The 14,700-nt window shown below is 32.8% G+C and overlaps 1 protein-coding gene across 4 annotated transcripts in view; it reads right to left on the bottom strand.

The window, feature by feature from the left end:
- Positions 1-1,119: 1,119 nt before the first annotated feature.
- Positions 1,120-14,700, bottom strand: part of LOC145276689 (SAP30-binding protein-like) — a 58,654-nt gene continuing 45,073 nt past the window's right edge. For 2 of the 4 annotated variants that reach the window (XM_080127870.1, XM_080127872.1), the window contains exons 9-11: positions 13,360-13,414; positions 11,462-11,532; positions 1,120-1,218 (exon numbers count right to left, since the gene is read on the bottom strand). In XM_080127870.1, coding sequence (XP_079983996.1) covers positions 1,213-1,218; positions 11,462-11,532; positions 13,360-13,414 — 132 coding nt within the window. In that variant the 3' untranslated portion in view covers positions 1,120-1,212. Of the gene's footprint in view, positions 1,219-11,317; positions 11,533-13,359; positions 13,415-14,700 lie in introns of those variants that run through there. The other 2 variants (XM_080127869.1, XM_080127871.1) reach the window with 1 other exon arrangement.

Raw genomic sequence — 14,700 nt, 5'->3', positions numbered from 1 at the left:
TAGGCGAGTTGAACCAGTTTCCTCCAAAGGAGGGAGTTTCATGGGAATATGAAATTCACAAGTGGCCCTCAGTCGCATGTATTATTTGAAGAAAGACTTTACTCTCAAGATATTTTACGTATAATTTTTCTGCCATGTTTAAGCAATTGCACTAAAATTATTACAATACTCTTCTGACAACTGTTAACGGAAGATAGAAAACAACCTTCATTCTCGAGTGGCTTTTGGCCTTGTTAAGAGATAACTCATTAATAGAATATTTTTTAAATTTGTTAAAATGAATGAATCCCCATCGTTTTTAAAAACCAAACTATGAGGTGCCTTCAATAAGTTTCCAGACTTTTTTTTCATATGGGCACTTTGATTGATAGTACACTCATGAAGTTTTAGTCCCCTTCAAAGTAATCTCCTCTGGCTGCAATGCACTTGTTGTACTGTTGTGTAAGTGTGTCAATGAACCTTGTCACAGTCTCTTTCATTTGGGACAAACTTTGTGCAAATCTTCCGCATCTTCAGTTCCTCATGATTAATTGTGTGTACAGTTTCCACACTAACATCAAACTGCGCACTTATTGACTCTATAGATACACAACAGTTCTTATCCATAAAATTCTTTATTTGGCCAATCAACTCTGGTGTTCTGACTTCCTTACTTCTCCCATACCCCTCATTATCCCCCATAGACTCCCCGACTTTCTTGAATCTCTTATGCCATTCAAAAACTGATGCTTGATTCATACAAGATGGTCCAAATGCAGTCTGAGGCATTCCATACGTCTCTATGGCATTTTTTTCCAATTTTAAAACAAAATTTTTTTGCATATCATTTTTCTAAAGAGTCCTCATGTCCAGATTTCATTTTTGAAATTCACCAGCTGTGACAATCAGGCTTTAGTAAGATGTATTCCAATTCCTTTTGTAGCTGTTCATTTTAACCTGAAATCACTTGCAAAAATGGCTCACAAAAAAGATGTATAGCAATAACATACTGAATATTCAAGAGTTTACGACAATTTTAAATGCTTGTACAAAAAAAAATTCTGGAAACTTATTGAAGGCATTTCATATGTGGAAATGAATTTTTTTGTTCATGCTTTTTTAAAAAAAAAAATGCTTAAAACGAACGTCAACTGTTTATTGTAACAAAAATGTAGACCAACTGATGTGGGAAAACTTCAGCAAAGTCTTTTGCCATGAAAACGAACAGGGCATTCATTTCTGCAAGTAGAAAGAAAATGTCAGAAAAAAAAAACCAACAAAAGAAAATGGGAACGAGGTAATGGGGAATCGAAACTAACATATTGTTTACAGCAAAATCATGTCCTCTCTCGATGCAAATACTGTTGGGTTTGTTTAAAAAAAGAATGCATGTTCACATGAAATAGAAAATTTATAGGTCCGCTATGCTTCCGTTGTTATTATTCCATAGTTTGTTAAAATTCAGTTAAGAATAGAAATTGCACAGGTTCATCACACTTCAGTTGCAAATAGAAATTGGATGCATTTTATTTATACTAGCTTGGGTACCCGGGTGTTTGAAGGGGTGTGTCGAGCAAAAAAAAAAAAAAAGTCGTAGTAGGCTGGCTCAAACGCGTGACGCGAAGGCGGAAAAGAAAGTGAAATAAAATCTGACATCTTACCACTACTTCATAACGCAATTGCAAGTTTGGAAGGTTAAAATTAGGCAAAGTGAATCAATCAATACGATCACTTGCAAAAATGGCTCACAAAAAAATCAACCCCTCCTTGTAGAAAATTGTCCAGTTGAGGGTGAAGGAATAAATGTGTTTGGCCAAATTTTTCGATATTTGCTGTCCGAGACATCGAACTTCAAAATGATACCAATCTCATGAAAATTCGTCGCCTACATTTAAACAGACAGGTGAGATTTATATTATAGATGTACAGTTATTTCAATTTGAGACTGTTTGTCGTTCGTACATTCAATGGGTGATATTTGTTTTAAATTGCATTTTTATCGCCCAACGTGCAGAGGAGATGACACATTTTATTTTTTTTAATCTTTCTATTCCCTTCATTAAGCGATGCTCATAAAACCGTCCGCAATAGACAGAGGCAATTAAGCTAATCAGCAAATGCATAAAAATTGAGCATATCACGTCGGATAAAACAGAACTCCGAAAATATGATATTGCTGCATACTCATCCACACAATTCTGAAGCAAATTATGATTATCTCATATTTTCTTTTCATTTAAAACACAATTTACATTTTTTATTTTTTGTTTAAAGCAAAAACCTTTAAATGATTAAATGTACAAGAATTAAAAGGCAATGCTCATTAAATTTGGTACATATTAGATGCCAACAAGTGGTTGAATAGTTTCTTGCAAAGAATATGAAAAGAGCAAACTGATTTCAAATCCAGTTAGAATTATATTTATGAACGTAGTAGGAGTAGTTTAAACAGTAATGTGTAGACACAGCAACCGAGGAAAAAAAATGGCGATTGAAGTTTTGTAAATGCTGTTTATGACAATGATTTCATGTGAATTGAAGAAATAACAATATTTGAACTTGTCATGAAGTTGGTTGACAATTTAGAAATTATTTAAATAGATTGTCAAGCATTGGTTAATAATTTGTGAAATTCTGAAATCTGTTGTATTGAACTTTTATTCACAGGCAATTGATGGTTGGAGATGAAAATGCTCAAAAGATAGATTTCATTGTTCAATAGAAAAAAATGTGCTTTCTGAGCGACTCAAACTTTCCCAACAAACAAATATCTTTAGAATCTAGAAAGGATGTAAGGATTTCTTTTTGTTTCAGTTTTTACTAAACTTTCACAAAAAAAAAAAAAAAAAAAAAAAAACACTCGTCTAGCTGAAAGCACTATCAATAATTTCGCCCACTCTTTATCTGTGCCTAAATCTAAATGTAGATTCCATGAACAAAAGTTTTTTTCTTAGAAGTGCAGGTCTGTGGAACTCTGTTCCATTTTCCTGCTTTCCAGCCGACTACAATATGGTCATCTTCAAGTTCAACATGAACAAGTTCTTGATGAGCCGTCCCTTACTTAAGTAATCCAATTTACCAAATTTCGACTAACAATTGCTACAATATTGTCCCATTGACTACTGTACACTCATTAACTCTTATCTGGGCTTTGATAAGCATGGACTCCTTTGTAAAAAAAATAAATAAATAAATAAAAAATAACCCACAGTGGCCATTTTCTTTTTAGGTTGCTGCATTTACACATTACTGTTCAAACCTAACGATGTCACTCCTCACAATGAATAACCCGCACAAGTGGACTATGTATAGGACACTCAATATTCCTACAACGCTGACATGCAGACCATCGCACACATTTTCATGGACTATCCCTTGAACAAGGTGTGTTCCAATTCAGAGCTTATCGCTACCACGGACACTGCCCGATTACAAATCCCGACACGGAACAAAAAGTTATAATGATGATGACTGACAGTGATTCTGTTGAGAAGGGAGGAGACTGATTATTATTTTGTAGACAACTGTATTATGAACCGCAGCGATCATTATGCTAATTAAATTAAGCTTACTGTTATGAAAATTAAAATTAAGGTTTAAAGTTAAAAAAATTATTTTTCAAGTGCGTCTCGAGTTTGTTTTATGCTCTTTTCAACCTTCTTTGCGTCGTCGTTTATTTTTTTATTAGCATGCAGCTTAAGGAGCATCATCGGAACTGGTAGATCCAAGCCTGGAATCTGAATGCATGGAAACATCTGTGAAGATTTATTTAAAGCAAAAGTTTTATAGAGGATGCCCACCCCTCGCCCAACACTTTTTCGTGATCAACACTAAGAGTATCACTAACCAAGGTCAACAGCACTTGACCTCTACCAAGAAATAAAATTTTTCATTTTTACAATTCAGCAAGTTTCATATTTGATGTCTTATAGCATATCAACCCTATTATTTTTTTAATTGTGCTGAAAACACAATTTTTAAAAGTGATGAAACAAGATCACTAGCAAACAATCAACTGAATATTTACTATCATTTTTACCTATAGTCAGGGGTTCATATCTACCATGACAGAATGAATATGAAAGTGAAAAATATAAATCTGACTGAATTTGAACAATTTACCGATTCATTTTCGGTAACAATTAGGAAACTCATCTAAAAGTGTAATCACTCAAGTATTAGTTTCTAGAGGTTATCAAGATTTGACAATAAAAAGTTCATTTTGTGAACAAAAAAAAAAAAATGGATATTTTGCATGGGAAAAGGAAAATTTGTGTTTGACCCTTTCTTTCTCTTTCAAATTGTAACAGAGAATACTTGTAGAATTTAAAAAACAAAAAGAAATTTGAACTTAGTAAGTGAACTGTGTGTATAATGATATACACTTGAGCATGTATGTAAACGTATATCGTAAAAGTCTGAGAAACTTACAATAGTAACGTTTCCCATTCATATGTCGAAGGCTTTGTCAGAAGAAAGGTTGACAAAGACATATGAAGTTTTTCAAGTTTATTTTCCAAATAGTCGATCATATATATATATATATATATATATATATATATATATATATATATTAGTGACACATGTTTTGTCATCTACGACTCATATGAGTGGCTGAATCTAGCGAGATTCGAAATCGGGACCCCGTGATAAGAAGCCTAAACCTCTTCCACTATCTCGCACAACTACTAATGTATCATGTTTTTACGTAGATGTTGTTTATTTGTTTTCGTTAGTGATACATTTTTGAACGAATTCAATTATTTATATGAAAGTGCATTTTTACCTAAATGCGAGTTGGGAATAATTTTCCCTTTGACCAATTTGGTACCCCCAAATGGGGAGCAGCATATGCATTGTTTTTTAAATATAATTATCCACTGAAATTATATTTTAAAAACAATAATATCACTCCCCATATGGGTGTACTAAATTGGTCAAAGGGAAAATTATTCCCAACTCGCATTTAGGTAAAAATGCACTTTCATATAAATAAATAAATTCATTCAATAAGTACCGCTAACAAAAACAAATAAACATCTATCTATCTATCTATATATATATATATATATATATATATATAAATAAACATTGTTAAAGACAACTTTTGTTTAGTTATACCTTTTGAAGTTTTTCTGATTTTTTTGTGTATGGATCAAAGGTAATTAACAAATGTCCCATAGTTAGATTTTCCTCTACGATCAGAGTTACTGAAGCATGTCACAATTTCTGCCTTCACCTCAAAACCGGACACTCCTTTCCTCCCCACTGTACAAAAACAGTCTCACATGCATCAACCATTCCTACTACTATTAACCACCATCCGCCTGTCAGCGCAATCAAGTTTATACATTTTCTTGATGATGTCTTGACGAAAGACGAAAAGCAAAAAGTTGCCATATGCTTCAGCAGCTCTGACAGAAGAGAAAAATCTAACTAGGAGACATTTATTAATACCTTTGATTCATAAACAAAAGCCATCATCAGAAAAAGTCAAAAAATAGTATAACTAAAGCTCTCTATTGTCTTTAGCAATGTTTGTTTGAATGAAAAAAAAAAAAAAAAATGCTGCCTAAAATAAATACATATATATATATATATATATATATGGCCAAAAAAAAAAAAAAAATGTCATGCACCATATTGATATTTTCCTAAATGATTAGAGCTAAATTCTTCAATATGAATTAGCGTGACATACTCATCATTCCACTGTAGACAAGATATCATAATTATAAGAAAAAGAAGAAAAAAAATCTATAAAAATATTATATGCTGAATTAATTCCCTTGATTTATAAAAATACGGAAACGTGAAGCACATATGTAACATAGTGCATATGAGCGCGTAGAAAAGTATCAGCAGCAGCAAAGGATGATTGGCTTGCGAAGAGATTAGCAGCAGCAGCAGTCGATAATGGCACATATGCCAATTAGGAAGTGTGCACGAGAACAAAAAGAACAAAAAGGAGAAAAAATATGCACCATGTGGTCAGAGAAAGAAAGTCGACATCAAAGAAAATGGACATGTAAAGTCGAAGACAATAATGCAGGCGGAAGAAAAGTGAACAAATGGTAAGATGGACGATGGCGAGAGACTAGAGAGTAGAAATATTTTTTTTAACGGTAATAAAATAAAAACTTTTCTTAAACTCAGATTTTTATTTATTTATTTCCTCTTGTTTGTATGTAACGGCAACGTTACAATATTATTATATTAAACGTTACAATATTATATTAAACGTTACAATATTATTATATTAAAGATTAGATCCAAAGGAAATAATGCAATAGAATGACAGTATAGATTTGGAATGGTTAATCATGTTTGTTTAAATTGTTATCTTTTAAAACAACGCATTTCAGGTGAAAACATTACGTACTTACGTGACAAAATTAGAGTAAATTCCAAAAGTTATGAAAAATGAACCACTAGAATGATAATTACAAGTAAAAATAGAATTCATTGAATTATGGAGTTTTATTATATGGTTTTATGAGGAAAAGTTGTGCAACTAATTCAGTATGATAAACAAGGGATGTAAAGCTTAATTTGAATCGACAAATTAAGAGTGCGCCATCTTTAAAACGAATGCATCACTGTAGTTGTCTTTTTTTAAAATACATCTTCTGTTGGATGAGTTTTTGTCAAATCTGTCATGACAAATGAGTTTAGTGTTGGGACGATTAATCGGAATCAGGAAAATTTATGCATATTTTCCAATGCCAAAAACGATTCTTTTAATCATCTTTTTTTATTTGATTTTGTTTAAAAACAAAATCTTCCACTGTTAGTAGTAATAAGAAAACAATAAATATTTATCGATTTTGAACGACTAATAATACTAAAATCTATAGATCACCTACCCCCACAAGTGTGTTTTTACGTTTGAGAAAATATATGCACACTTAACATGTATTTTTACGGTAATCAAGAAAAATGACTTTATGGTTAAATATTTAAAGATTTATAAAGAATTGGAATCAGTAATTGTATTGAAATCGGGAAAAATATTGGAATCGTTCCACCACTATGTATGTAATGTTTTTACCTGAAATGCGTTGGTTCAAAAGATCACCAATATAAATAAGCACCTGGTTAATATATGGAAACAAACTAGATTAAATAATGAGACACGTGTAAATTTATTAATATTTCAGTTTTTTGATTAAACAGTAATTATGGTGGAGAGCTTTACATGATTAAAGCAAAAAATATTCTGAAATTTTTTTTTTGATGATCAAATATGTTTTATCGAATTCAAAGCATACAATTCAATATTGTTTGGTTTACAAGAAACATTTGAATTTGGAGGCAAAAACAAATTTCTTCAGATGCTGAATTGCCTGACGTATGGATCATTCAAACTCCCAATTAGGTCTTCACATTGTGTACCGTGACCGTTACAAACAAATGAAATAAACATCTGGATCAGCATTTCTTTCTTTTTTAAAACATTTATTACCACTTCTGCCCCGGTTTGACACCACTTAAAGCCTCTTATTGCCACATGTCCATCTAGCCTGGCTACATTTCTCCTTCTTCCGACCATAACTGGCAAATTCTCGTCCTCAAATTTACACATCCATTTTCTTCGACCCGCACTTTGCTTCTGTCAACCATGTGGTGCATTTTTTTCCCGCCTCACGCACACTTCCTAATTCACATATGCACGTTTGTCAGCTGCTAATTTCTTCCCAAGCCAGTCATCCTTTGCTGCTCCTGATATTTTCCTATAAGCTCCTATGCACTATATTACAATTGGCTATCACCGACATTCGTCATTAGAACTCAACAATGAAGTAAGGAAAAAAAAAAAAAAAAGAAAATATTTGATGTAGACCTGAGTTGATCAAAATATTTGATTTGTAATATTTTCATTCACTGAAAAAAATATTAAATATGTTTTCAAATTGATTTCTTATATTTTTCAATTTTCCAATGTAGAAATATTGGATTTATTACTTATACACTGGTGACCAGCATTTTCTCTATGCAAATTAAGACATTAATATCCATCTCCATTTGACAAGAGAGGAGGATGGTGTTCATCGTTATAGCTTGACAATGAAAAAAAAAAATAGAAAAACAATGTCTATAAGTGATGAAGGCTCGAGTTGGCCAAAATCTTTAATTTATATGGTTTTCATTTATTGAAAAAATAAAATAAATCTAGCATCAAATTTGGCTTCAATAATGATTTCTTGTATTTTTTTTTTTATTAAACAATGCTTACCAATGTAGAAACATTGAAAAAAATATATATTTTTGCGTCAAATTTGGCTTCAAAAATGATTTCATATATTAGAATTATGAAAAAATTCAATTTCTTAGAAAAGTGTTTTTAAAATTGATGTTTTTTAATGTGTGTCAGCCATAGTAAAGCTCATTTTTAATACTAATTTAAGTCCGCACATAAACATAGTTTTATAGCATTAAGTGGAATTATTGGCTTGAACCTTGAATCATATTTCAAACAAGCTGAGCATGCAGAGTCCCCCTCCACGAGTGAAAAATTTACTTTCACCATGACTAATGTTTGTGCAAATTTTTTAAAAGTCCAAGGCATGGGTATTGAGAAAAGTATGAACGGATCAACAATTTGGGGGCAATTTTACCCTTATAATGCCTCCTTTGGGGGGGGGGGGCATTGGCGTAACCATAGTTACCCTGGAAAATCCATTTTGCCAAAACTTACTTTCACCATGACTAAAAAGAAAAGCATGAACGGATGAACGAAAGTAAATTACTAGGTTCAATCTCTCGTTTGTCAGGAGACCAACAACACACCTACGTGAAACGTTTGATTCACTTCATAATTCAGTGTCAGTCGACTCGAGATTCAAATTCAGCTCAGTTACACATCATAAAATGATTAAAATGGCTACAATTTTGAACTCGTGTTCAAAAATTCAGAGCATACTTTTTTTTGATCACTATTGTTCTAGGTCTATTTCATAAGAAATTTATATGGCAAAAAAATTTTTTCATTTGTATGGAAGGTAAAAAAAAAAATTTTTTCATTTGTATGGAAGGTAAAAAAAAAAATTTTTTCATTTGTATGGAAGGTAAAAAAAAAATTTTTTCATTTGTATGGAAGGTAAAAAAAAATTTTTTCATTTGTATGGAAGGTAAAAAAAAAATTCATGAGGATGAAAATAATAAAACGTTCATAATTTTTATCATTTGAAAATGTACATCCATCCGCACATTTTTACTCGTATATATATATATAATGTAAGTGTTAAGTTTTCTATTGAGCGGTTGATTGTGATAATTTATTGATGTACATGATCACGAAACAGATACTATAATACACCATCTCCAAAAATGGAGAAGGTAATGCCTGGGAGAATGGTATCATGAGCACAGAACAGATGCTACACTACCATCTCCCTATCTGAACCGAGAAGGAATAAAATAAGTACATTAATAGAATCCTATACGGCATAATCACGTTGACACACCAAAGTTAAGCAACATTGATGCTGGTCAATACTAAATGGGTGACCAGTTGGGACTTTCAGGTGCTGTATGTGCTCTCCACTCATCTCGGCATTTTTTCCAGTCGTCCTGGTCTTCTCCTTGCCACTGGACTCAAACAATGCCGATTCAGGAGAGGTGTGGTTGGGGAGTGCGCGACCCTTGCCTCACAATTACACGCGCTACTGCCCCATACAGGGGGCATCCTTTGTCTTTCGAGACTTAACGGAAGCATGGAATAGAATCCTAATCCAAGCCAAAAAAAAACATAACCTACAATTTTTTTTAATAAAATCATTTCCCCCATTTGAACTGAGTAAAAATAAATACATTAATAGAAGTAAATAACCCATAATTTTTTTCTTTTCTATTTCAGAATATAATAGAAAACCTTGTGGACAACATATTCTCCCGGAACATGTCATGGTCAACCAATGAAAAAACGTTTTGCATGAACACCTATTTTATCAAAAAGTCATACACTGTATTTTCAGAGAAAATTTCAATGTAGCTCTACACCATCAAAAAGCAAAATTTTGATCGGTTCAGAAATTCATAGCGTTCGGAATTGTGCAAAATCTAAATTATAAAAGTCTAAAAGACATTTATTTGGAGAATGAGTGTTGAAACAGAAAGAAACCTTGATTTTGTTCAGCGTTCAGTATCGATGTGTACAACTTTGCCTCCAACGGCACGGTGCCCATTTGGAGCATATTTCAGACAGAAAATTACTTTTATGCAAATCAATGAAGATAACAGAAACAGTGAAGAATTATCAAACCCACTTAGCAACAAAATCACACCCCTTCACTTTTGAGGTCCCTAAATGCCAGAAAGCTTTTTCACTCTAATAGTTTCTTCCCTCGAACAGCTAAACTTTGAAATTCCCTCTCTCCTACCCGTTTCCCTGACCGTACTGATATGCAAAAATTTAAATGTAATGTAAACCAACATCTTATCTTTCTCGGGCATCATCCCAAATAGTAACCCCTTATGTCCAAGTCTCTTTCTTGGATGACCACCTTGTCACGGTGAAGGAGCTAGTGTTTCAATGATCCCTAGAGCTATGCTGGCGGGAGCGAAAGCACCTGGCAGGGCCACCCTTGCTAGAAAGGTCGACAGAAACCAGACAAAGAGTGATCACTGGTCCTCCAGGTTGGGGGTTAAACATAGGGTTAATGACTCTTTCTTGTAAAACAAGTATGTTATGGAAATGGCATCAAAGAGAACCCCTACTTCAGTATGTGAGGGTGGGGGCATCTGAGTCAAGTGAAATTCGTATGAATGCTGGTGGCCAAAGTCAAGAAAAGGAGAGGAAAGCTATGCAGCATTCTTGGGGTTCACTGACTAGGCTGGCAGAGGTGAAGGGGGATTTGTTGCTGCCCAACACCCCACAGGGTGTAATGGTTGATGATGATGTGATATGCCTTGTTAGGGGTGAACGCAAGGAAAAAAAAATATCATATATAGCAATAAATGCTAAAGTTTAAGCCTAAAATGTTTCTTGAAATTTTATAAATGTTGATTAAATTAAATCAAGTTTATATGGGTTCTGTTCTTTCATGGGGTCACCCTGTAATAGTATAGTTTTGGCTTCAGACAGATACCAAATCTCCATTATTAAAAGATGTAGCTTAGTACCTAGTCTTTAGAAATCAAAAGAAATGCTGAAAATCTACATTTATGGGGGGAGGGGCTGTTAAAAAGAAGGGTGGAGCCAGACAACTATTGTGCTTATGAGTATCGTTGTTGTCACGATGATGAAAAAGCAAACGTGTCATCTCAGATCCGATGAATATGGTGCATGACATTTCGGCACAATTTGAGTAAAGATTAAAAAAAAAAAAAACTGCAATTTTTGATAAAATGACAAAATTTATTTTGTCTTCATTATATTGCCAAGGGCAGGTATAACTGTGCTTTTTGTACCAGTGGCAGTGGTGGTGAGGGCCCCCCGAGCCGGGTTTAAAATAGCCGTGGTAACACCAGGTTGACGTACAAGTGCGGCGGCAGCTGCCACAGCTGCAGGACCCTGTGGCTGGGCATCCCATTTCGTCTTTCGTTTTTTCTCTGAAAATAGACAAAAATAGAAGATTTTATTGATTTTGACTTTCTGTTGAACGAACAAGAATTTCTTTTAAAAAAGATGGTGCTCCTATATTATAATAACGGAAAAAAATACTGAATTTCAAGTAAAACTAATGTTATCTATGTAATAGCCATATCGCAAAAAGCAAGAGATCCAAAAATTATTGAAAACGGCAAGGTAGATAAATAATTATTCATGAAAAAAGAAATTGGTAAAATCTAGCGATTTGGTTTCAAAATCTACCAATTTGAATTGGAAAGTTAACAGTGGAGGTAATTAAGATTTAATTTTTCGCATATTCAAATAGTTATTAAAAAAAAATCAAAATTACAAACATTTAAATTATTTTTTAAAAATTCACAGATTATGCATAAGTTATGTTTATTTTTGTTTTCTGAATAAATTGTCGGTTTTCAACTGAGTTACCTCCCCTTTTGCTTAAGTCACATGACCCAATATGTCCGACCCAGCATATAAGCTTATTGAACGTTTTTTTTTTTACCCTTATTTGAACTGTTTTTCATGAACAATTACATAGGTACCAATTGTTTTAATTGAAGTTAAATATTTTTTCGTTATTATAATACAAAAGCACCAAAAAAATATTCAATAAAGATGATTTTTCTTAAATCTATGATCATCTGTAAAGCTTTTTTATAATGTTGAAAATAGATTCACATTCAACCTCTAATTTGCATATTGCATTTAGAACAGGACATTTTATTAATTATTTATTTAACTGTGACTTCTTTGCCAGCTTTTCCTGGACCTCCTAATTATTTTTATCAAAACGACTCCAGGATGAAAGACCACTGCCTTCCCAAAATCAACTTCTATGGCGAACTTTCCATTGTCACGGCCACAAAGGAGCACAAAGAAAATACAAAGATTGAAGAAACGTCTTGGTGCCTGTCACATCGACTACTGCCTGTAAGTCAACCCTTGCAGCAAATAAAAATAAAAATGGAGTCACAAAATATTGTCCAACAGTTTTAAAATACCACTTGATTAAATTAAATACTGGTAGTAAAGTTTATAATTTAACATAAGGTTGATACTCCGACTGTTCACCTTAATCGAAGTAACTCCAGTATCTTACATGCTGACTAGCAAATCAGTGTACTAAGATGGAAAACATTGGAGTTTAACAGATCCAAAATTTCATATCAAAGAAAACTTTGCTAATAGTTCGACAAAAAAGAACTTTCAAAATTTAAAGACAAGCAAAACGTAATTTGTTATTTAACCATAAAATGAAAACATCTTCCAAAAATCATCCAATTTTAACAAAAAATTACTATTAAAAGGAAAACAAAATTCTGTTTTAGGTTATTTCAATGACTTCATTCCCCATTGCCTTCATTTCAATGTTGAATTAAGTTATTATTATATCCATAGTTGAATTAAGTTATTATTATATCCATAGTTGAATTAAGTTATTATTATATCCATAGTTGAATTAAGTTATTATTATATCCATAGTTGAATTAAGTTATTATTATATCCATAGTTGAATTAAGTTATTATTATATCCATAGTTGAATTAAGTTATTATTATATCCATAGTTGAAATAAGTTATTATTATATCCATAGTTGAAATAAGTTATTATTATATCCATAGTTGAAATAAGTTATTATTATATCTATAGTTGAAATAAGTTATTATTATATCCATAGTTGAAATAAGTTATTATATCCAAAGTCAGAATTCAGTTACCAATAAAAAAAATTAAGACAACTCTTAATAATAAAAAATGATATTAAAAAAAATAGAAATTTAAATGTTAAAATAAAGTTGACCACTTACCAACAGGTCCGTCAGTACTTGATGGTGCCTTTTTTGTGCCAGTGACAAATTCAATCTAGAAAAATAAAACATTTAAAGTCAATTTAGATTTCAACGACTCAATGTTGGGTAGGTATAGCAAGTAGATAATAGATGTGACTTAATTTATTGCAGTTTCACAGAACATCCAAAGTGATTTCCTTATGCATCTAACCCTTTATGACTTGGTTGAACTAATTTGTTCAATCGTAAATAGATGAATATAATGGGAATTGATTCAAACACACATTGTACGTATTAGTTCAGTATCAGGGTAGATGCCAACTACCTCCAGATTGCAACTGTCCATTGCTTACATTCAGTATGCCGTCATCTGTCTCAGAGAGTGGAGGATTTTGTTTGTTGACAAACACTTTTTTCAAGCACTGTGGATAATAATCAACGTAAGTTTATGAAATGCAAAAATACTCAGTGTTAGTTTAACAATTGAACTTTATAATTTTTTCAGTTTTAAGACAATCATAGCATCATTACCCTTAAAACTAAAACTAGCCTGGGTGTCTGGTGTTGCCCGGGTGTTTGGAGGTGTATGTTGAGCAAAAAAAAAAAAGTGGTAGTAGGCAGGCAGGCTCGAACCCTTGCCACGAAGGAGGAAAAGAATGTGAAAAACAAGCTGTGTGTGCGTGCTCCCCCTCTGTTGCAGCATGTGAGATGACGCCACAAAAAATAGTGAAGAACTGATGAATGTGAGAAGTGTGAAGGGCCAACGTTGACTTCACGTTTTCGCCAAGTTTCAGAAAAATCTAATAAATGGGGCAAAAGTTATGGGTTAAAAAGTGTAATTTTTTTGCAATTTGAGGGCATTTGTGACAACTTTTGAGCTCCTTGGAATGACGAATCCCAGTGAAAATGGACGAATGGTGCAGTTTTAGGCCTTAACACATATATATTTGAATTCAGCACCATGGAAAACCACGATATAGACATACATATCAAGTTTTTGAATAATATGAAAAAAGAGCCCCAAAAAGGCATGTTTGTTTTAGCCTTAAAAGTCCCAGAGGGACGCAAACCAGATTTTTGCCAGGGTCACCCATACTAAATTTATATTAAGAACAATGGCCTACACATTTTGGCCAAGTTTCAGGAAAAGTTTTTGATCCATCCTTTATATTTTTCTTATTAAACTTGGCCAAAATGTGGAGCCCATTGTTCTTAACATAAATCCAGTAAGGGTCACCCTGGCAAAATTCTGGTTCGCGTCCCCGGGGACTTTTAGGGCTAAAAACGCCTCTTTTTGTGGCTCTTTTAATATTTCTCAACAAAATCTTGATATGTCTGACTATATAGTGGTTTTTCACA

Source organism: Euprymna scolopes, chromosome 5, assembly GCF_053919585.1.
Source record: "Euprymna scolopes isolate OS-2025 chromosome 5, ASM5391958v1, whole genome shotgun sequence".
In the NCBI taxonomy this organism is placed as follows: Eukaryota; Metazoa; Mollusca; class Cephalopoda; order Sepiida; family Sepiolidae; genus Euprymna; species Euprymna scolopes.
Note: the sequence above shows the minus strand (reverse complement) of the source record. Positions and strands in the feature narration are given on the sequence as shown.